This window comes from Mycteria americana, chromosome 4, assembly GCF_035582795.1.
Source record: "Mycteria americana isolate JAX WOST 10 ecotype Jacksonville Zoo and Gardens chromosome 4, USCA_MyAme_1.0, whole genome shotgun sequence".
In the NCBI taxonomy this organism is placed as follows: Eukaryota; Metazoa; Chordata; class Aves; order Ciconiiformes; family Ciconiidae; genus Mycteria; species Mycteria americana.
Genome location: NC_134368.1, coordinates 85,109,867 through 85,132,598, shown reverse-complemented (window position 1 = coordinate 85,132,598; position 22,732 = coordinate 85,109,867). Strand labels below are relative to the sequence as shown.

At 38.9% G+C, this 22,732-nt stretch overlaps 1 protein-coding gene across 1 annotated transcript; it reads right to left on the bottom strand.

The window, feature by feature from the left end:
• Positions 1-1,059: 1,059 nt before the first annotated feature.
• Positions 1,060-20,843, bottom strand: IL21 (interleukin 21). The gene is made up of 5 exons (XM_075500524.1): positions 20,709-20,843; positions 20,547-20,582; positions 16,530-16,667; positions 16,018-16,095; positions 1,060-1,140 (listed from the first exon to the last, which is right to left on the bottom strand). The coding sequence occupies exons 1-5, from the start codon at positions 20,841-20,843 to the stop codon at positions 1,060-1,062; spliced, it is 468 nt and encodes a 155-aa protein (XP_075356639.1).
• Positions 20,844-22,732: the final 1,889 nt, after the last annotated feature.

Sequence of the window (22,732 nt, the reverse complement as noted above, 5' to 3'; positions counted from 1 at the left end):
TAGGAGGTTGGCAGGCCGGAGACAGTAGTCTGGAAACGGATTTGAGAGCTAGATAGTCAGAGTGTTACATGAAGAAGTTGCCTGCTGCTGAGAGTGAAAGAAGTAAATGGAAACAGAAGAACCACCATGAGGCAGGTGTGAGGAGGGCAGTTTAGAGGAGCAGTGTAAAGGTGACTGCCACTGAGACTTCATGGGGCTGCCTTAGCTGAATTGAAAAGTCAGCAAAGGGTCCCTGCAAAGCCAAGTGTGCAGCACACTTGCAGCGCTTCAGCCTGAGATTGTAGGATACAGCATGTTTCGTTAACCATTGGACACTTCCCAGATACCCATATCCTTGCTGTGCTCCCCTGCTGAGGGGCAACTTGCTAAGCTTTGTCATGCAAGGTGTCACTTTATCTTAGCAGCTTACTGTCCAGTTAGACTTTTAACCATGGTGATACAGATACAGACAGAATAAAAAAATCATTGCTGCTTGAGGCCAGAATTACAATGAGATTGTAGTACCAGGCAGGGAAGTTTGAAATTGTGGAACTTGAAATCCCAAGTCATAAAACTTCTGCTTTCTTGCTTCATATCAGCTTACAGGAGTCAAGAGGTGACAAGCATCATCTCCATCCGGTGTCTCTTGGCTTGCTTGGGGCCGCCTCCTGTGTTTGTTAATTTCTAGGGCAGAAACAAATGCTGCTGCAATAGGTAAGCCTAAGCAGCATTCTCTTGCCAGGTGAAGTTAGCCAGTTTGCTGTACTTCTGACACCAGTGACTAAGACTTGCTTGTTTGAGAGACGTAGACAGTGGTGCTTCTGTTTTGCCAGTGAGGACCACCTGTTCTCTCCATTTAAATCTTGGATGATGAGGTAGGAATGAAAAGCTGTACAATGCAAAATAAGGGAGAAGTGTAGAGTAACAGAGAAGCTGGTTCCATGTTTGTTATGTTGCAAAGCAGCTAAAATTTATTAAATCTGTGTAAATAATAATAAAAAAGTGGGCCATATCTGGTATGATTTTGGATATCAAAAGTCTGAGATCTAATCACTGTCTGAGTCCTTTTAAGGTCATGTACTAGAACGCATCAACATGACCAATTTTTACCTGGTTATTTGTGTCTATTAACTTGGGTGTGGTGAAGCGGGGAATTTGGAACTGCAAAAACGCAATGTCAAAAGGGTGCAAAAAATAAAGTTGGTAATTAGCATTGAATTGCTGTTTCTGCAACTGTTGTTGTAATAGCATTCAGAGCGTAGAACTCAAGCTAGGTCAACACTGTGCTGTTTTAAAAATTCCCCTGTAACAATACTTCAGTTTATCCCTATAAAAACTCACATCCCCAGATAGCAAGCTTAGAGAGAGAGGTCTCAAAAACACCTGTTAGAAATAATTACGAAAATATGAATGTAACCTTTTTGCACTAAGTATTAAACTAAAAGAGCATGTTACTATATAACGCTATTTGTAGACTATGTGTAGGCCTGGTGACAGTGCTTAAAGGAAAAATGCTGGTTTTGAAAAGACATTGGATACACAGTGAGTAAAACACTACCAACTTCAGCAATCTAATGTTAAACATCAAGTTTATTTTTCACTGTATAGTGTTGACTGGTTTTTTTCTTTTTTTTAGCAGTGCAGTTCTGTCACTTTGGGATGCTCTAACTAGTCCAGTACTACCTGTTGGACAGGCAGTAAAAGAGTATGCCTATGACAAGTGAAGTATGGCACATTCACATGAATTTTTGTAATTGTCCATCTCTAGGGTTAATAGGATTGGGGCATGTGTATGGTGCATTGTATGTGAACGGTGTGATGGTAGCTGCTCACATATATCTAGATAACTTTTTATATATAAGCAACATTAAAATAGAGCAACAGAAAGAACCACAATTTTAATCATAGTTTATGATGACAATTATAAAATACTATGTTACAAATATATGGAGCTACATATTTGTCTTAAACTTACAGAGTTTAAAATATGTTTATCATATATTTTAAAGCATAAATCATCATTCCTTTAACTGAAGAACTGAGCATGAGTTATCCAAAGTCATGTGACTGCTCATATCTGACTGTTGGTGCAGAGCAATTTCACTGAAGTGAATTAGTTGTGTTGGTGCTTTGTCTTGGTGGAAAATAAGGAGATCTGTGGGGGCTGGGAAAACACCTTGGGTGCTTTTGGTTGTGAAATGGCTTATTGATGGATCAGTACTCATACAGAAACTTTCATAGAGGGAGAAGTTTGAAATTAGATTAGTATCCATTTTTGTTCTTCCATTGAGTTTTCAACCTACAGTTTCTTTTATTCCATAAAGGCATTTACTGTTTGCTGTATACCTCTGCTGCTCTTCGTCTGACCTTCATCACTGTGCTGCCCACTGAATTTCACTTAAAGGCTAAATAAGGCACATGCATTGGACTGGGAAATTTGTCAGAGAATTGTCTCAAACAGTGAGATAAATCTTATGAGAACCAGATAGAACTAGCTAGAAAATATTTTCCAATCTCACAGAAGTGTCATTTTTTCAATTTTGACCTTTTTTCCCCTGTGTCACACTGAAACGATGTAGAAAACTTTCAACTGTTTTAGTAAAAAACACTCAAGAAAGAGAGAGATTGATCTATAGCAGTTGATAGTCTGTTGAGTAGGCACCTGCTCTGACATCTTGGTGGAGCATGTCTAAATGGAGAATCCAAATCAAGCGGAGCAGGGATTGGACTCCAACTCCAGCAGTCACTTCCCTGGTGAATGCCCATTCCAGAAACCTGCTGTCTGCTCTGCTTTTGCGCACATGCTCTTGTTTTTAATAGAAATTCCATTCTGGACGTGAGAAATGTTTTTTTTTGTTTAAAGTTTTGTCAGACTGTTTCAGTGAAAGTTGAAAAGAAAAGTTTCAGTTTCAACAAATTGTTACCCTCCAGTGGAAAAACTTTTCACTGAAAAGTTCCCAGCCCAGTCTACTTCTGAGTTTGCCTTGTACAACATTTTTTTAAGGAAAGTCTTATGGTGCAAAACATTCATGCTTAAGGAGGACATGTTTTAAAGGCAGTTATTGGTTAATCATTCATTAAGAAATCCAGGTGAGGTTCTTGTCTGTGTCTGTGCAATGCAAAAAAATGCATTGTTGGGGGCTGGTAGGTGGCAGAAGTGGGAATGGTTGAAGCCAGCCGTGCCCCAGTGAAACACAGGTGGAGAAGGAGCTTGAGGCAATAGGTACCCGGTACTTCATTCTTCAGTGCCATAAAAATTCTTACTGCCAGGTCAGGTTGTTACCTGGTGTTTGTTCAGCTCTTTGTAGGGCCATGATGTAAACCAGAACATGGAAAGAATCAGAAAAAAACGAAACCAAAACAAAAAAAAAGCCAAAAAAAAACTCGCAAAAAAACCAAAAACAAAACACACACACGCACCCCCCCAGTATTTTTGCCAGAGGAGGCCAAGGCTGTTTTTAACTTGAATCATTTCAGGTTTGAAGAGCAGTTGCAGTTACACTTGCCCAGCTAAGACAAGAGTGAATGGTTAGGATTGAGCGAGTTGAAAGAGTGGATGAAGATGGGGAAAGGAAGGAGAATTTCTGAAGCTAATCTCGCCAAACAAAACTTAATCATGTACATTTGTCCAACAATATTCCTGTAAAGGTAGGGACTGAAAAAACTAGAAGGGGGAGTAGAATGCAGCAGCTGTCTCATCCTGAACAGACTGAGAATTGAAGCAAAAATGTGTCCACCAAGAAAGGAGGCAGTAAGCTGATAAGGAATGCTCAGAAGTATCGTTCAGCTGCAGATACTAGGTTAGTATTTCAGAAATGGGCTGAGTGCTCCACGGCCAGGAGAGTAGCAGCACTCCGTGCCATGGGAAGGGTGGCCACTGCAGCACCGAGCCCCTCAGAGGGCAGGTTTAGTGATGACTCCGAGAAAGGCGTGCTCACTACTGAGCCCTCCTTTCTCTTCCTGCCCCATCGGCTCCCTGCCTTATCTTCTAGCTCTGGACTGACTGTGGGCCAGCTGTTTCCTTGCAAAAATTAGCCCTTTCTTTGTGTTGGCACTCATAATTGCTATCAGAGAGAAATTGTGTTAGAAACTGTGAGAAGGGAAGTTAAATTCTTCCAGGGATAGCAAAGAGCCTGTAAATTTTTCTGCTTGTCGTTTGTGATTTATGTGTATATTTGTTTTCAGGTGATACTTCTCCTAATGGTACAGTGTGGCATTGCTGTTTCTGAGCTTTCACCAGTAGATTCCAAAGTATGAATGGCTTTTGCCATTTTAACAGGCTGTATTTAGCTGAGAAGCTAGCAATGATACGGATTCTTCCTAGATGCTCAGTATCCCAACAGCAAAGGCTTTATATACTGGTAATGTGCCATTTTCAACCTTTTATAGAAGCAGAGTAGAGTGGCAACTGGGAATAATTTTAGTGCGTTGCTGAGTATTAAAGGATCTGTGACATAAGGTGAGGCAAGATTTGCCAGTGCTTTGTCCTGTATGGTGTTAATGCAAAAGAGTTGTAAATGTCATGCACCATTAAACTGGCTTTATGTAAAGGAGAGAAGGAGAGTAGAAGAAAAAGAGAGTGAAAGAATGAATGAGGAAGGAGTAAATTAAGATTGGGAAAGAAATTAATATAGGAAGAAGAAACAGAAAGTAGATGGCTAAGTAGATGGCATTTGAACTGTGCCTGTAAAAGAGAACACAACATGGAACCACCAACAAACTCCTTTAGGACTTCATAGGTAGGTTTATGCCTATTTTCAGTTTAAGTAGATTTGATGTCAAGGTATTTTTGCTTAAAAATACCAGTTTTCCACAAAATTAACTCAAAAAATCCCCCCAAAACAACCCTGCCACATTGCAAAAATGTTAAGTCTTATCACAGAGTATGTTTGAGTGGCAGAGTAAATTGTGATGGGTGTTTTGGGTTTCCCGTGTGTTCTTTGCTCACAGAACCCAGGCAAAGAGCCTTTAGTTTTCTTGATGTTGCTTTTAATGTGCCAGCAGGTAAGCCAGATGTTCCTGCTGTGTTGACTTGATTCACTGGTGTCTTTATATACTCCATTTCTTAAGCAGCCTTGAAGAGAGAGATTAAATGTGTGGGAGGGGGCAAAGTATTGTAGAAACTTCCAGCTTACTTCCTTACAGATACAGAATTGAAAATTGGCCTCAGCGTTAGCAAGTGTACCTTGTCTGAATGGGGTGTCTCATGCCCTTGTGAACAGCATTCATAAGATACTAGGTGAGCTGTTAGGAGGATAGGTGCGTGCATGCTGGGTGTCATGCCTATGTGTCTTCATACACGTCTGGTAAAAGTGCCAGACTGGATTCATTAGCATCAGTTTGCTTCACTCTATGCCTCTGATGCAGAGTTCATCTAAAGCTTTGGGAAAGCCATCTAATTACTTTGTGCCTGACATTTCCCCGCTAGTAAAGTAGGGAATAATAACAACAGTGATGCGATTAATTATTTATGAGGTCCTCAAACACAACGATAGTAGGCTTTATAAACACCTGATGCATAAAACAATGTTTTCTCTTTTTTTCTAATATTCTTCCTTGTCCCTGTTTTTAACCTATCAGAATTACTAGTGTCTGTGCAGACATTGTCATCTCAAAGAAAATTATCTTCAGGACTGATCAGATCTGTTTTGCTGAGTTTGAGCCATTGTCAGGTAAATGTTGGATTTTCCTGCTAAGGAGGAGTTCACCGAACCCTAAAGTATCTTAGTTTGTATTGAGAAAGTCAACTTTATAACTTTTGATCATTAATTCTTTCTCAGAAATGGGAGCATTGTAGCTCTTTTGAGTAACGTTACCTTTTCCAACATTATTTCTCTACGTTTGAGGGTTGGTGAGATTAATTTTTTTAAAAGCTGGGGCAGGGAGGACGAGGGGGAGAAGGTCTGTTTTCCTTTCCCAGCTGCCTGCTGCCCTCTTGTGCTACGATGTCGTCTTTACATCGGTGTGTTTACTTGCCATCCATAAAGGCAGTCATAAGTTTGAAGTTGCTTCTTGATTTAATGAAATGCTAGATTTGGTGTGCCATCCTCACACGTTTTTCTGTATTTCACTCCCTGCAGATACTGTCTTCCCTTCAGCCCCTGTCTTAATATAAACTGGCTCTGGCCTTGATGCCTTTTTCATTCATTGTCTCTACATTTGTTTTAAGGGAGGATGGAGAGAGCTGCTCTGTCACAGTGTTAAAGCATTTGTTTGATCTGTTGTGATAAGCTTGATATGGAACGTACTGTATCTTCCATTACATCTGGTTCGTGAGTGATCTCTTCACTTCTGTGGCTTAAAAATGAAAATCTTTCTGACTTCCTTGTTGTAAGGATGTTCTCCCATGGATGATCCTTTGATGTTCAGCCTAGAGAGGCTGCCAGGAATTCGTGAGCCATCTTTTTCTTGTGGAAACTTATACTGGTTGATAAGCAGCAGTTGTGATGAGTAAGAGATTTAATGCTACTGTGTAGTGGCCCTTATAAAGTTATGTTCAACTGTTTTTCCATTTTAATGGAATTGCACAGCTGATGTTTATGTACCATGTAAGTGTCTGAAAACCCTTGAAAACAGAAAGGAGATTGGAGGAAGCATAACAGAAGGAAGAAAGTGAATTGGAGTTGGAGAACCAAGGTGGGAAATTAGAATGGGAAGAAGAAAGATGGAGAGTCGGGGATGGGCATGGAGAGGGGACAGGAAACAGTAGGGAGAGAGGTTTAAGGATAAGGTCATCTTCAAAAGGTGAAAAGAGAGAAAAATGAGAAATCTCTTCACAAAGAAACTAAAAGGGGCAGGAGGAATCCTGATAGGTTGTTGGACAGTTAATGAAGGGGAACTTGAACACAACATCCATTTGTACAGCCTCTTGCAAAGGGAAAGGAGAAGCTAAAGAGGCAACCTGGCGTGGTAAGGGAGGCCGTTGATATCCTTCAGAAAACTGGTGATGTACTCAAATGAAGAAAAGAGGACGATAAACTGTCAGATACAGTGTAAAAAATTAATAAATAAAAGATGGGCTAAAAAAGAGTTTGAGGTAACATCTAGCAAAAATTAATACTAAATCTTCTTCTAAATGTAGGAGCAAGAAATGCTCCAAGAGTGTTTGTAAGATGATGAGCAACTATGACAGGACTGATGGATAAGACTATCAAAGGCAAGCTAATTAATTATTTGTGTAGAAGAAACTACAAAGTTCAGTTTGGAATAAAGTGAGAATGTTGGCAACTTTCTTCATGAGGAAACCATCAACAGATCTCTTGGGAACTGAAGTGGCTAAAAAGAAGTCTGTGGAACAACGTTTTAAAACAGTGCAGGCCACTGACGATATTTGCCCAGGAGTTCTGAAATAGCTGAATTGCTAAGTGGGGCATGTAACCTCTCACTCTAAACTGCTATGATAGCTGAGAACTGGGCGGCGATGAATGGGGAAGCCAACGTTTTGAAGAGGTTCCACAGGGAGTCTAGGAAACTGTGAAAGCTAGCAGACGTTACGAGAAAAAAAAATGAATGAGTGGGTACCTGAGTAAATGTAATCTGCTTAAGAAGAGTCACTACGGCTTTTGGAGAGAAAAATCCTGCCTTGCAAAGTGTTTTTGTACTGCAGTATCGTGCAGTACAAAGTTGTACTGCAGTACAAATCCTGCAATATTTGTACTGCAGTATCCTGCAGTACAAAGTTGAAAGGATTAACAGTCATACGGATAAAGGTGATTTGGCTTCCATAGTCATGTGGATTTCAAAAAAAATGACAAAGCCCCTCCCTGAAGGATACTAGGCATCAGTAGACTTAAAAGGAAGGTCACTGCATGGGAAGCTAATTGGTTGAAAGATAACAAACAGAAGACGAAATTGTAATGCAATTCTTGTAATAGAGATTATCTTGGGAAAGTTTGCTAATGGTAGGGCAGTGAGGATAAGGGCAGAGCATAAGAAGTTCTGGAAAAACCTTTCAAGACTGGGCAAAAGAATGGTGAAGTTCAGTGTTGATAGAGGTAGAGTCATGTCTGTGTGTCTGTGCAGGGGAAATCCTAACTTTACATGTAAAACAGTGGGCTCCAAGTTGTACGTAACCACACATGAGTGACACTTTCAGGTAACCTGATACTTACACGAAATTGTCAACTTGTGGCTCGGGAGCAGTCAGAAAAGCAAGTTAAATGTTAGGAATTAAGAATAGAGAACAGTAAACATCACTGCTATTGTAGTTGAGCAAACAATCACAGGGAAGGTTGCTGGACATAAAGATGGCAAGGTGCCTAAAGGCAGGGTATGGTGAATATTTGGTGTTTATGTACATTTAGAAGTCGGAATCTTACTCCCTTCTAATGACAGCAATAAGAACAGGGAGTGTATTCACTGCATACGTTATCAAGTCCCTGATTTAGGAGGATTGTCTTAAGTTCCATATACAGATGATATAGAGAGATGTTCTGGATTATCTCAGTTGACTATGTACAGATAAATTGTTATCTGTTGGCAAGTTGGTACCAGCAATGAGTTTTGAGGACTCCATCTGTATTCTCCTGCCACAGCATATAAATCTTTAGCATAATCAGCATTGCTTCAGAAAAAGTTTTGGAGGTATTCATTAAAGATTATTGTTGCAGGTATTTTGTTATACCTGGGAGGGTTACTCCCCAAGGACAATGCTGCAAGTAGCCGCTATCCTTGTCAGCTTCACTGCAAACTGCTTTGCTTCTTGGGGCTACAAGCCAATATCAGGATAAACACCAAGTGGCATGACCTGTGAGCCAGGTTTGATCCAATTCTATTTTGAAGGTGATTCTTTGGAAAAATAAGCCAGCTAATGATGTGAAATCAGTGTACAGAAGCTACGCTGTATCAAACCCAGTACCCAGCTCTTGTCCAAAAGCAGAGACACCTTAACATAGCCTCAGAACATGTGTATATAGGTAGTATGCTTTGACCTGTGCATATTCATGATTTAAGGTGATTTGTCTTAACTTTAACTTTCAATTTTCTGAGTGACTCCATATTGCCATACTTTCAATCTTCATCCTTTCTAATTCCTTCAGAAGTTTTAGCTACCATGTAAACCCTTCATCCTCCCTAAGTTGTCACTGATATTTCAGTCTGTTCAAGGTGGAACAGGTATGCAAGAAAGATGCTGACGTGATGGTGTCCTGTGAAATAGGTAGCAACGTGAGATACAAGAACAGAGAAACAAAGCTTCCATCAGAAATAAACAGATTATTCTGTATGAGTAATGCCCCATCTTTTGGGTTCTTAACATCTCTGAAGCCTAGAAAATAGAAACTTTTTTGAGTAATTTTTCAGGTGCCTTTGTTCCGGACTTTTTAATGTTTAATACACTTCATAATGTTACAGTAGTAAAACAATTGGACAAGAAAAGAATATTAGGAAATCTTCAGCTGTGTAAGCAGGAGAAGGGAAAACTAAATGGGAAGTAAAGAACTTCGTTGTTGTTATCTCTGTAGTGTATCTCAAAGCATACTGTCATGAGTGATTCTTTCAGTTTACCTGTTTTTATTTGAATTACCATACAATTGTCAGCAGGTGGCAGTACAGCAATTCAGAGCATTAGCCTGGACAAAGATGATGTTTGACTAGGCTATGTTCTCTTTCACCTTTACTCCTTTTACAACATGGATCATCAGCACAAGTACAAAGCAAGAACACTGTAGGACAGTTTTGTTTTGTTCCCCGCCCCCACAGCTGTTGGGACTACATGCAGGGGGTGTAAAAACAACCTTATTGAGAGAAAGAGCATGGCATTTCTATGCAGTACAAACCAACATATTTGAGATGTTCCAGCTCTGAAAGGGAGTTCTCTTACATCTACACAGCAGTGTCAGCGCACAGGTATCTAGGTCAATTTGGGCAAAATTGTGCCTAGACTTCTCAGCAGAGGTAAATAGTTGAGTTATTCTAGAATTAGCACAATTGTCTTCAGTTTGGGAGGCTTTGTTGTTCTCTGTTGCACCAGCATGTTATCCATACAATGCACAACATATCCGCTGTGCTCTAGCAAATACTTTTGAATGTACCAGAAGCCTAAAGCCTTCTGTTAAAGCTTCTGTGCAATCTGTTTCAGGTTCTATGAGGTCTGTAGCATTATAATTGGAGACAGTGAACAATGTACTTAGGAAGACAAAGTTGCCTGGCCACAGGGCTTCAGGGTCTATTTGCTTCCCACAATACAGTGTCTCAAGTACTTACACACTACCAGTTGCCCACAGCAGAGACACTGTTAGATCAGCTGCTAACAATATTTCTGAAATCATACTTACATATTTGCTCTGTATTTATTTTTCATTTTCCTTAGACTTTAAAAGCAAGGACATGTCTACTCCAAATATTTTCTTTCCTGTATTTTCTAATGTGATTGTAACTGTAGGTGGGAATACTGAGAGATGCAAGTAAGAAATAAAAGCAGTGTATATGTACAAAATTAAATATGTTATACCAGGAAAGAGAGGCTATAGTGTATTTAGCAAATATGCACCTGGAGACGGTGCATCAGCCACAGACAGTATTCTGAACATCTTGGCTTGCATCTAAATGCTAGGTAGTTTGAGTGAGATTCATCATATCTAATAATAGGCATCAAATATGTAGTTATCTGAGTGAGAGCTATTCCCTGTGGTTTTTTCTAGTCACCTATATTGCATAGCTAGTTTGGAGTGGGATGACTTGTTCCTGAGTATGTCTGCTTCTCGTTGTTGAGCGGACAGATGGCTCAGATTTGCCTAATTGTTAACTGTGGGTGAATCCCAGCGTATCTGACTTCCACTGGTTTCTTGTGCGCAAAGGTAGGAGGGATTGCTTGGATTAGACCCTATCCTTTTGCTCTTCCCTCCAAACGCTTTTACAGGGTGATACAGGCTGCAAATTCAGGTGTCCGCCACCACTGAATTATTTGGGAGCCAAGAGGAGGCAACTGGCACATCCAGCTCATTGGGAGTCAGTCTGCTGGCTCTTTTTTTGAGAGGAAAATACCTACTGGGAAGGGCAGGACTGCTTGTGTTCTAGGAGAGAGATCATGGCAGCATTGTCCTGCACATCAGCCTCTGTCTTGGATGTAGGAGCAGTTTATGCCTGAAGTCTCCAATGTTTTATGACACTTCCTATTTGTTTTTATTTATTTCTGAAGGCTTGCTTTTTTCTTTTTTTTTTTTTTTTAAGAAAATTAGGCCCAACAAATGCAGTTGTGTGATGACAGGAAACAATGGAAGGAGATACTATTTGAGTCAGTGTTTTCTGAACAGGTGAAAAGGGAAGGAATAGCTTTTCAACTGTTTAGTCTTGTTTTTGTTAGAGCTTTGTTGGAACAAATCCATTTTTGTTACATTTTAGGGAAAAGGCACTTTATAAAAGATAAAACATAGCCACCCTTATAAATTATAATAGCTAAAAATACTCATTTTGTGAGAACTTCAGCACATCCTGTCGAATTGGGATGGTGGTGTGGTTTAACCCCAGTCGGCAACAGGCACCATACAGCCACTTGCTCACCCTCCCCCTGCCCTGGTGGGATGGGGGAGAGAATTGGGGGGAAAAAAAAGTAAAACCCATGGTCAAGATAAAGACAGTTTAATCGGACAGCAGAGGAAGGGAAAATAATAATAATAATGATAAAAGAATGTACAAAACAAGTGATGCACAATGTAATTGCTCACCACCGCTGACTGATGCCCAGCCCATCTCCAAGCAGCAATCGCTGCTCCCTGGCCAACTCCCCCCAGTTTCTATACTGAGCATGAGGCCATATGGTATGGAATAGCCCTTTGGGCAGTTGGGGTCAGCTGTCCTGGCTGTGCCCCCTCCCAGCTTCTTGTGCACCTGGCAGAGCATGGGGAGCTGAAAAGTCCTTGACCAGTGTAAGCACTGCTTAGCAACAACTAAAACATCCCTGTGTTATCAACATTATTCTCATCCTAAATCCAAAACGCTGCACTACACCAGCTACTAGGAAGGAAATTAACTCTATCCCAGCCGAAACCAGGACAGATGGGAAATAGGATTGACATTTCAAAGCAAGAGGAAAGTAAGATGAGGAGAGAGAACAGTGAAAACCAGACTGGATAATTGTTACTTCTAGAGTTATGTTTTCAAGTGTTTGACTTTTTATTCTATGTAGACTCAAAACATGAAGTTACTGATTTTTGTTCATGTCAATCTAAGGAAGTCTAGGTGACGTGATTGAACCTGCTGTGAGTTTGCCAAAAGGAATTTTTTAAGCCTGAAAAGCCAATTTTAAGAAAGATTTTCAAATGAGATGGGAACAATAAAAAATTAACGATCCCTTCTTAATGGTTATGTAAGAACAGGGGGAAGATAAACTTTGTATACCATGTCCCTGATCTGATCTGGCAAAATCTATAACAGCGTAGGTTAATAAAGAATAAAGTTCACGGAGGGATCTTATGGGTCCCTACTTGTCAGGGTAGGAACAGTCAGAAGTTTTTAAAGAAAAGAACAAGAGAAAATTGTATTAGCTAAAATTATTTAATATCACAGGCATATAAATAAACCAGACCACATAGTCCTTAGTATGAACATTCCATTCACAGAAATGCAATAAATAATTAAATTAGATGAGTCAATTGGTATAAAAATAAAGAATCTTCTCAGGAAAAGTAAATATTATACAGAGTTGTATATATCATGCTAAAACACATCTTGACGTGCCTGCAAAGGGCACTTATGACTAAAATCATAAATATATTGTAAAACCTCCCTGGGAGGTAATGAGCTTTTATGGCTTACTCTATGTACTCAGTTAACGAAACATACATTGTTTCTGCAGAGAGTGCAGTTAGTACAAAGAGAGTTCATCTTACAAGTAAGAATAAGTCAAGATTGTGTACACATCCGGAATTGTGACAACTAGTCCTTCCTAGGGTCACAAGTTCCTCCTGGGGCATCTTCATTTTTTCTCCTGAGAACAGTGTCGAAGAACAAGATGATGTCTTCTTGAAGACTGATGCGTCCTTCACTGATTTCCGGTTCTTCATGTGGGATTCAAATAACACACCCTGAATAATACTCTCAACCTTTCATAACTCTGACAAATCAAAGAGTTGGCACGAGGCCTCAGCGTCGTGTAAGTCAAAGCGTATTTGAGGTGTACAAAGTTGCCCACAGTGATTGTGCTGACAGTGCCCTGAAGTGTGGTGTCAACTAAAATCAGCTGCGATAATTTTGTGATTAATACTCCCCATACGTACCTGGACTGGATTGTCCAATAAATACAGTTTTCTGCAAGATCTCAGAACAATTAACCCTCTAAGTTACATTTGTTACAGTTTCTCACTAGTTTTTTTTAATCCTATGGATGAGCGTTTTGAATTAAGTTGTTCTGCAGGTGCAAGAAATAGCCTCAATTAACAAATGAGTATATTACGTTTAAAACAACCAAAAAACCCCCCTTTAGCACTATGCTTGGTGTGATAAGATCCATAGTTTAAAAACAGTGGAGCAAGTCACTAAACAGAAATAGCTACATTACTTTTACTGCATTACATGCTGCCTCGTGTACAAAACCCAGAAATTGTTCCAGTGTAGGCAGGAGTAACTAGCTAGCTTATGACGTTCTGGTAGGAAATTGCTTTTCTGTCATAAAATATCCATCCCAGGTACAAAAGTTTCTTCTCAATGCTTTATAATAATTACTAATAAATATGTAATGTACAATGTTCTCTTTGTTAGGGCATGCTAATCACATTTCATCTGCACCACAAGAATTTCAACAGGCTCTTTAGGATATTGATTTGAATGCACTTAGCAAATTACTGGAAAAGACATTTACAAATCAAAAAAATACATACTATATTCTTTGTACAAAAATAAAGCTCCTTTCCCCAGAACTCCACATGCAAATGGAAGTGAATGAAAAGTGCTGGTTTATTGGTTGGCCTTCCAGGACTCACCAAAAAAAGCACTTAGTTCATGATAAAGGCATTCAATTTAACTCCTTTGTAAAAATTTAAGTCTAACATTGTGGAAACATCAGCAGGTACTCTGCCATTGCAGCACTTGCTTTGTTATTTTCCCAGTTGTTTTTATCCAAATCTGAAATTGTTTTACCCTGACTTTCTCTACTTCTGTAACTTTAAAATCCATTGCTGTTGCAGCAGCAGCTTTGCATATTGCTTACCAATTGGTGATGAAGGGACTTCATGGGTAGCAAAGTCAGAGAAACGGGGATAAAAGGTGCAGAACACCATTTTAAACTTAGTAGCTTCATTACTTACATGAGTGGTAGTTCATGTTTAGAATGTTAATTCTCATGCAGTAATGTGGAAACATTGAGGTATGAGATAGAACATTACTCAGAGGAAAAACGGTTTTTGAAACAAAAAAAAAAAAAAAGAAAAAAATATGGTCTAAATCAAAATGGTCATCACCAGAAACAAGTAGAATTCACTGTGGAAACTTGGTTTGTTGTTGCCCTGAGGATCTTCCTTCCTCCTCTGACACAGGTTTTTGAGGAGGTTCACATTTCAGGACAGCGAAAATGTGGAGGCAAAAAAGCTTTTTGTATTAGTTTTCCTTTAGGCTGACACAGGAATGGAAATATTTTTAATACTACCTCATTATTTTTGGAGGTAACTAAGCTTGTCATTTTCCATCGTAACACTAGATGTAGTTTTCCAGTTTCCTCTCTATACAACATTTCTACTAAGTAGAGAGAAAATTAGATGAAAGGTTAATTTTTACTGGAAGGCTTTACACTCTCTTCCAAGATCAGTTTCCTCATGTGGGGCTAATACCTGTTTGGGGGTAAATTAACAATTACTTCTCAGATGGAAGAGTCTAGAGGTACGGAATCATTGCAAGCAGAATATTGTGGTATATAATTAAGCTGCTGAAAACTAGTTTTAAGTGCTATGATACTCACTTTTATTTAAAAAGTTTCAATGGTATCTCTGGCCATAGTTCCACAAAAATAATCAGGATTCAGAAGCTGTACAGGCAGGTTTCCACATAACAAAAAACTTAGCAGTTTTTAAAGAAAAAATTGCAATTAAAACTTAAACCGTTAAAATGAATGAGGAGTAGAGAGAAGGAATAGTGTTAATGGTACATGAATATGAGTGTGAAATATTGTCTTCTGAGAAAGAGCAATATGCATTTGAGCTGCTTCGCTCTGAATAATCATCAATTACTGTATTTGTTGGGCCTTTTGCAGTGGCTGGTCTATACCAGCCAGTCGTGCCTCTGCTGTATTTATCACATTAAGTTGAGGGAGCCTAGGTGGAACTCCATCTTCAGAAATGTGTTTTTCCCCACAGAATCCTGTATCTCCACTTAGAGCATGTGGGTTACTCCTCTCCCTATTGAAACCCATGGGAAATGTGCCATTAACTTCAAGATGGACACAGGTCAGATCCATGCCATACAGTATGATTTGTAAATGTTTTTCCAGTATTTATAAGAGTTAAATGCAGGATATTTTTCCATAGTTAGCTAAGATACAGTCTAAGAACTTATAAATAATTGTGTGTGTGGTATTATTGTAGATAAGGAAATCGGTCCAAGTAGATACCTTTTGAGGCTTCAAAGCCTCTGATAATTTTTTGTTTGTTTTCTTTAAAAAGTTTCAGACATCTCTGTATAAGATTCATTGAAGATCGAAGCAAAAATACAGGAGTAGCCATCTCATGTATTTCTAGTTCAGCAGAACATGATAGTTAAGTCCCTTAAGAGAACCTACTTTTGTGAAATTACAATTTAATTTTCACTGTAAGGTAAGGCTAGGATCACTAGCCATCCAAATCAGACTCCTTAATATTTTGGGAGAAGGTTTCACTTACCACACACACAGCACAGCATAGTAGCAATGGAAAATATTTACATTTTTCATGTTGTCTTAAATAACATAGTGTCTGCTTTAATAGTAGATTTTCAGTAGCCTTCAGCTCTGGTGTGTCCTATATTAGTCCTTGAATAACTGTAAAAACAACGCATTGTTAGAAATAGCGTAAAATAAGGATACTGTAATTGTTTGCAAAATGTCAAAAGCACCCAGGAGGAATCAACTCTGATTACCTGTTTGATTAGTTTTGCAAAGCTCTTCAAAAACTCTTTGGGGGATTTTTTCTCATAAGATTCACATGAAGAGTCACACTGGAAGATAAAGAAAATAATGCCACTTCTAAACAGTGCATCAGAATACTAATATTTCAAGCTTTCCTACTGAAAAATCAAGAGGGTTGTAATCAATGCCTTTTACAAATGAAAAAGCTGAGACACAGGCTATTTCAGAAAGGGAAAGAATATAGTAACAACACCTTTCGTTCACGTGTTTTGCAGTAATCCCTGTTTTTTGTCCGGCCCATTGCATGGTTGCCAAGTACATACATGCAATTGACTGACAGGATCAGAGTGAATGCCTCTCCCAGAAGTGCAGAAAATTGGACATTTTTAATTTCCAAAGTAATGAAAAGCAGAACGTTTTTTCTGAGAAGTTTGCTTTCTGCAATTCCACCGTTGCAGGTGGTGTCTGCTATAGAAAATAAGAAGCAATGATCACAGTTATGAGCATTGTGAGGAAATCCTACCTTTCCAGGGTTGCTGAGGGTGAATCGTTTCAAGGCTTTAATGGTTTGGGTGAATGTAGAATTTACTTGGCTGTTTTCTGGTTGTAATTTCAGTGTGCCGCTCTGGAAGCAGGTCACAGCTGTGAACAGGCATCCATCCTAGGGCAGGAAAAGAAGGAACAGTTTTAAAACAAATGTTGCAGCATTTGTTCCTGCGTGTGTTAGGTTGTGGTCCATGTGCAAAAGTAAGTATCCAGGATATTAATTGAGAAGATTCAATTGTACTCTTTTTTTTAAGTTAGTTTTAGATACTCAAGAGATCTTTAACCTTTACTCTGCCTGTTCTTTGATAATTAAGTATTTCCTCATAAAATAAATGCCTAAAATGTCCACTTGGATATTAATCATGACAGCAATTGAAAGAAAATGCTACTGAAGAGTAGATCATGTTGCAAGTAGTAAGTTTTCACAAGCATGGGTATGAGTATTTTATTTTTAAAAAATTATGAATGTCACTCTAGACTGTTCCTCAGTGCTACATGTGGGAATATACTTTTTTATTCCTAATTTTTGTGCCGTTTCTAATATTACCTACTTAATAATTATACTTAGAATTGGTGTAGAACTGCATATTTTCAAATACTACTGAAATGTTCTCACTTGATAGCATAGGAAATTAAGGTGATGAAGTAAGTTAGTTACCTTACTAAAGGGAAAAGAGGGATTGAGGATGAGAGACAGGGTAAGGAGCCAGGCTCCTGGCTTGACTTGTCTTACTGTGTTGCTTTAAATTCAGGTGCACGTTAAACCTAAGTCAAGGAAAGTAAGCACCATCTGCATCTAGCTTGAAAAAGAAGCCATCTATTCTGATGATACAAATTTTCTGTTGCTGCTGCTTCTCTGGAATTAAAGCAACCTGCCATTTTCCTTTCATGGTGCAGCTGCATATTAGTTTTACTGATGCTAACAGACTACAAGCTCTCCAGAATCTCCTTTCCTGTGCAGTGGCTGTTCTCCTTCGCTAGGTGCATGACTGTGGAAAATATCGCCAAAACTAACCTATAGTCAACAGAGAAAGAAAAGCAGTGTTTACTGAAGCCAGTTTCTAACTTGCCTTCTGTTTTCCAAAGAAGGAAACATTTAGAACTGCTGATTACGCATATTAGAAAGGCTCCAAAGCCATCATCCCTGTTTTGCATACTAACTGCTACGGAAGCTGAATCTCATCTGGTTTATTAGATGCCACTACAGTTTGCTGCTTTGGCAAGGACAAGGCAACCTTCACATATGTTGCTTATAGCAAATTTTAATAGCAACATTTTATATTGGTTAGTTATAACATTTTATTTTCCTTAAAAACCACACATTTATGTTTGTTTCAAGCTTCTTACCGTAACCAGTCTTGCTTACTGGAAAAAAAACACTCGTTTTTAAAGAGATTGATTTTCCAGCTGAAACTGAAAACATTTTTTGTCTCATCTGCAATGAGCTGAGAAACCAGCATTTCTCATATATGCTGCCTTTTTTTTTTTTTTTTTGCTGAGTTAACAGTTAGCTGTACGCAGGCCAACAGTCAGAGGACCACAAGGATTGTGGGTTTTAGTATGTTGTGATGGGTTAAGCACTTTGATGAAGAGGCATTAAAAAGCTTAGACCACTGGTAATGTCTGGGGGGGGGGCTAGGCAAACGTGTAAAATATTTGTATCAGAGTCAATTTGCAGCAGTAGTCTGCATCTGACTCAAACTGACTTTACAGATTAGCCTGAAAAACCTTCACTTCCTTGAATTAGTGATCAGCGGGGTTAGATGCTGATCCGATATAAATGAACATTGTGTCACTGACTTCAGCTGCAATATCAAATCACCAGCAATAGATCTTATTTTCCTTCCGGTCTTGGATCATTTCAGCCCTAAGACTACTTTTTCAGCCTCAGCATGTTTTCCCTTGGGTTGATGTCCTCTGAGCTTTTAAACTTCTCACTTTTTTTTTTTTTTAAAAAAGATTTTTCATTGTTGAGTGTACAAGGAAATTGTGTGGGATTGAATTGGGCTAACACTCAGTCCACTCATAGGAACCTCAAAGAAATCAAAACAAATAGTGATAAACCACTGAATTTGGAATGTTATAAAAGGTAGTCGTCTTCCTGAATATTCAAGGCCAAATGTAAATCTGGCATAAGCAGGTTATCATAGAAGCAATATTTTGATATTTGAAATACAGTTATATGAAAGACTTTTTATGAAGTCCAGTTTCATTAGGGCATGATTGCACCTAATCACCCTGGGTGCAGCTTTGGCACACTGTAATTCAAATCTTAGTATTTGGACAAATCAGTAAATGCAAATTTCACCCTGCTGGATGAAAAGTTTGTTAATGTGGTTGCTGGTGATAATTACTATTAGCACACTAATAATTTTTTTTTTTAAGTTTTTCATCCGAAGTTGAACCTGTATCAGCTTAGTATGTTCTAAGTACGTGAATTCTCTGTCTCCTCTAGTTCTCAGCAGAGGTACTTGGGACCTCCCAGAATCAGACTGTAAAGCCCTAAGCTGTAAATAAACTGTTGTCTTCCTTCCTGAGGTGACCATGTTCTTTGGGGGGGGGAAACCACCTGATTAAGCGATTAGTCACTAGTTGTATTGGCTTTGTTTCAGAGGTAGTTAGCAAACACTGCAGTAAAATGACAGCTAATCATCTCGTCCTTTTCACTTTGACACCACAAGTTAGAAAGAGTGTTAATGAAAAAAACCCAGCAATTAGTTAGGGTGCATTAGGTGTTTGCACTGCAGTTGTTTCTAGCAATGAACGAGAAGAAACGTATCTGTTTTGGTCATGCTTCCATATGTTTTTGGCAAGTAAAAAATGCACCTAACTGTAAAGCTTAGGAGGAGGCTAACAAAACCTGTGTGAAATGAGGTGAGTTTTTTTCATTTCTTCTTGTTGTTTTGCAAGAGAGTTTACAGTCCTGAGTAAATAGCTTTACACTCTGGGCGTTTTTCAAAAAACTATGCATAATGATCATTTTTATATGTCAATCAAAATTGTTTGCTTTCTGAAATAGTTGTCAGGGCTCAAAAATCAAAACTACCGGTAAATTTAAGACAGCTGATAACAGGAGAAGTATAACATTAGATCAGCCACGGCTAGCTCTAGACCTTTGTTGCTCTAGACCTTTGTTTGGGGATTATCAAAAGAAAGCAGGACGCATTTACCTTCTAAGCTTTTAAGACATGTTGTTACTATTATTAGCATTTAATTTCACGGTAAATCCTGCATCCTGCCACTTGCGAGTATGCACACACTTTCTGTGACTCTGGTGTAATTTACTACCTACAAGGAGTTCCTTGGAACACGCAAAATATCAGCATTAAATAATGTATAAATAAGTATCTGTATTAAAAAGGAATTCACAGGGACCTGTTCTTGTAATTTTAACTAGTTATAATCCAAAGAGAATACTTGCAGAATGCAGTTTTATCTTCCCGTTGATAGCACAGCCCTTGCACACAAATAGTCTTAGGGAAACCAGTGTGACTACATATGAGAGGAAGCACTATGTAATACGGCCTTACAGTGCCACTCCTGGCATTTAGCTTCAGTGGGAGGGAAAGGGGGGTCACTTTGCGTTCAGCTCAGCAATGGTCCCAGCGTAGCTGGAGCTCATGGCAACTGGAGGCACTCCCATCCCAAAACCTGCATCCCCAAGAGCACTCCTGCTCATCTGGATCTTGTATGAATCCTCGCTCTTAGCACCATTTCTTGAGTAAATGGAATACATACAAATTTGAATCTGGGGGTGTGTTAGAATACACACATGATAGCAAAATAGTAATTAAGATTACATAACATAAACACTTCTGCCATTAAAAATCCAGAATAAAGAACTTTGATGAAAGTATTTTCTTATTCAGTCTAGCTTGCATTAAGAGTACTAGGTCAGAGATGTGAAGAAGAAGGCATCTTCTACTTGTCAACAGAATAAACCAGTACAAAATCAAATTGATATAGTTAGAAAGAAATGTTAAAGCCGTCTCACCACAGGGTTTTCTGGTGTATGCAGCAATTCAACATCCTACAATGAAACAAATCTAAGTTAGAAAAGTTTAACATTTCAAAGTGATATCCCTCACAAGATATATTCTAAACAATACATAATGCTTGAAAATAATTTCAATATTATGACAAATACTTTGCTTACCTTATCTTTCACTGTGGTTTCTAACAGTTGAATTGTCTTGAGAAGCTGTCTGTATTTTGCTATTTTTTGTGGAGCTGCAGTCAGCGCCATACTGGAACAGAAGAAAAGCATACAGAAAATAATCATCCTCTCCATACTGATGAGTTTTGTTTTAAAATGTGCCAGGAGCAAAGTTGTGCTATTCAAGATGAACACTTCAGTTTGAGCTGTGCTCAGGTATGCTACGTACCTACCTATATATTGCTCCTTGCTGGAGATGTAAAACCCACCCATTTCAGTTTGGAAAGCTTTGTAGAATGGATTAATGAGTAACCCTTTTTTCTTTTCCACTGGCTAGGTGCATGTATGCAAGTTTGTGCGTAGGGGGCAGGGATTGATGGAGTGAACGAAAATATGCCCCATCTGCACATTGGACAGGAAAAAAAGGGTGAATTCCCATTTTCACTTTGAGTCAAGAAATGAACGTAGTAAAAAGTAGGTACTTAGAAACCACAGACCTAGGTAAACAAAGACTCTGCATTTTTTTCCTGTTTCTTGCAGCAAAGAATCTCTCCAATCCATCTGAAGCTCTTCTGTATTGTGCTGGAGAAATATGACAGGACTTCTTTTCAGAAGTTGAATGTACTTATCCTACTTACTTTGTGGCTCCAAGGGACGTTTGTTAGCTAATTCCCGCTGATGTCTGTGAACTGCCACTTCTACATTCTTAGCTTGGTTTCTGCAACAGCTGTGAGTAAAAGCTCGTCTTAGCATTTAAGCCAGCTGAAGTTTGCTTTATATTTACTTGGAACCACTACCAGATATTTTAACAGCATTGTAGAGAGTATGTCCACTGGGGGTGAAAGTTGCAGGGAGATGCATTGCCCTGGGAGAGGTGGATCCCCGTACCATGCCTGTTCCCCAGATGGGAGTGATACTGGAAGATCAGGGACTAAGTCCTGGTGAGTTCCAAGGGATGCTACCACTTTGCAGAGGTGGTGTAATGCTTGTGGCAGCTAAACACAGTCAATTACATTCTGCAGCAGCTAGGCTCGAGGCTAGTTTTGCAATTTAATGCAACCCCTTCAAAGGAGATGTGATGCTGAGGCCTGAGAATTCTCTTGAGAATGTAGAAGTGCATTTGTTTTGTGTGAAATCCAAACAAAAGGGCATACTTTAAAAATGTAAAGCCAGAATAAAACCAGCAGAATTATCTGAATTAAGAAGGAAGGCAGACTCGTCATTTCCTTCAAAATTGATGCCTGTTGTAATTAAGTATATATGCTGCTTTTGAGGAATTTTATTTAATATTTAAAACATGTGCATTAGTGAAGGGATTTTTTTCCAGCAAATGCTGGTAAGGAATGTTCTCTTATGGAGAATGTAGAATCTTATGTAGAATGACTTCTACAGTTGCTTTCTTTCTAAACGACTGCCACTGAAGTTAAAGGTATTTAAAGGTATTCCTCTTGAGTATACTCCTTTTTGTATATTAGTTGCCTTCAGCCCAAGCCCAGTTTCTGTCACTCTCACTGAGCTGCACTGTTCTCAGTAAGGCTCTCTGCAGGCACTAGGGACTTACTGGACTGCCAGCTCTAGGAATCAGTTGATTTTAAGATCACTGTTCCTAATGTTTCATCACAAGGAGGAAAAAAACAACTTTAAATGGCTCTTATGTATTATCATTAATTAATGGTTTGGCTCTTATGTATTATCATTCACAAATGGTTATCAACACTGTGGAATTACCATTAAAGGTTCCTGTGTGGAATTAGTAGAGAGCAGTTAAAGTCACTTGGACACTTTCACTGTGGTGAATAAAAAGATGCTCAAGTGTCTTTCAAATTAAATCTTTGCCTCTGGACGTCTGAATATTTCAGATGGCTTTGGAGATGCTTTACAAAATCTACACAGTGTTTGGACTTCAGTTTGGTGACTACAATGCTAGTCTGTGTAACATGCTGACATCGTATAAAATGCAGCTATATGTTTCTTTCTGGTGGGTGAATCTGGGCAGTCAAGTTGGATCACTTATTTCTTGTTCA

Coding starts and splice junctions, on each gene's coding strand:
- IL21 (XM_075500524.1), bottom strand. CDS start 20,843: ATGGAGAGGATGATTATTTTCTGTATGCTTTTCTTCTGTTCCAGTATG. Junction 16,096..16,529: donor CCCTCAGCAACCCTGGAAAG/GTAGGATTTCCT, acceptor TTTATCTTCCAG/TGTGACTCTTCATGTGAATC. Junction 1,141..16,017: donor TTGCAAAACTAATCAAACAG/GTAATCAGAGTT, acceptor GCGTTTTTGCAG/TTCCAAATTCCCCGCTTCAC.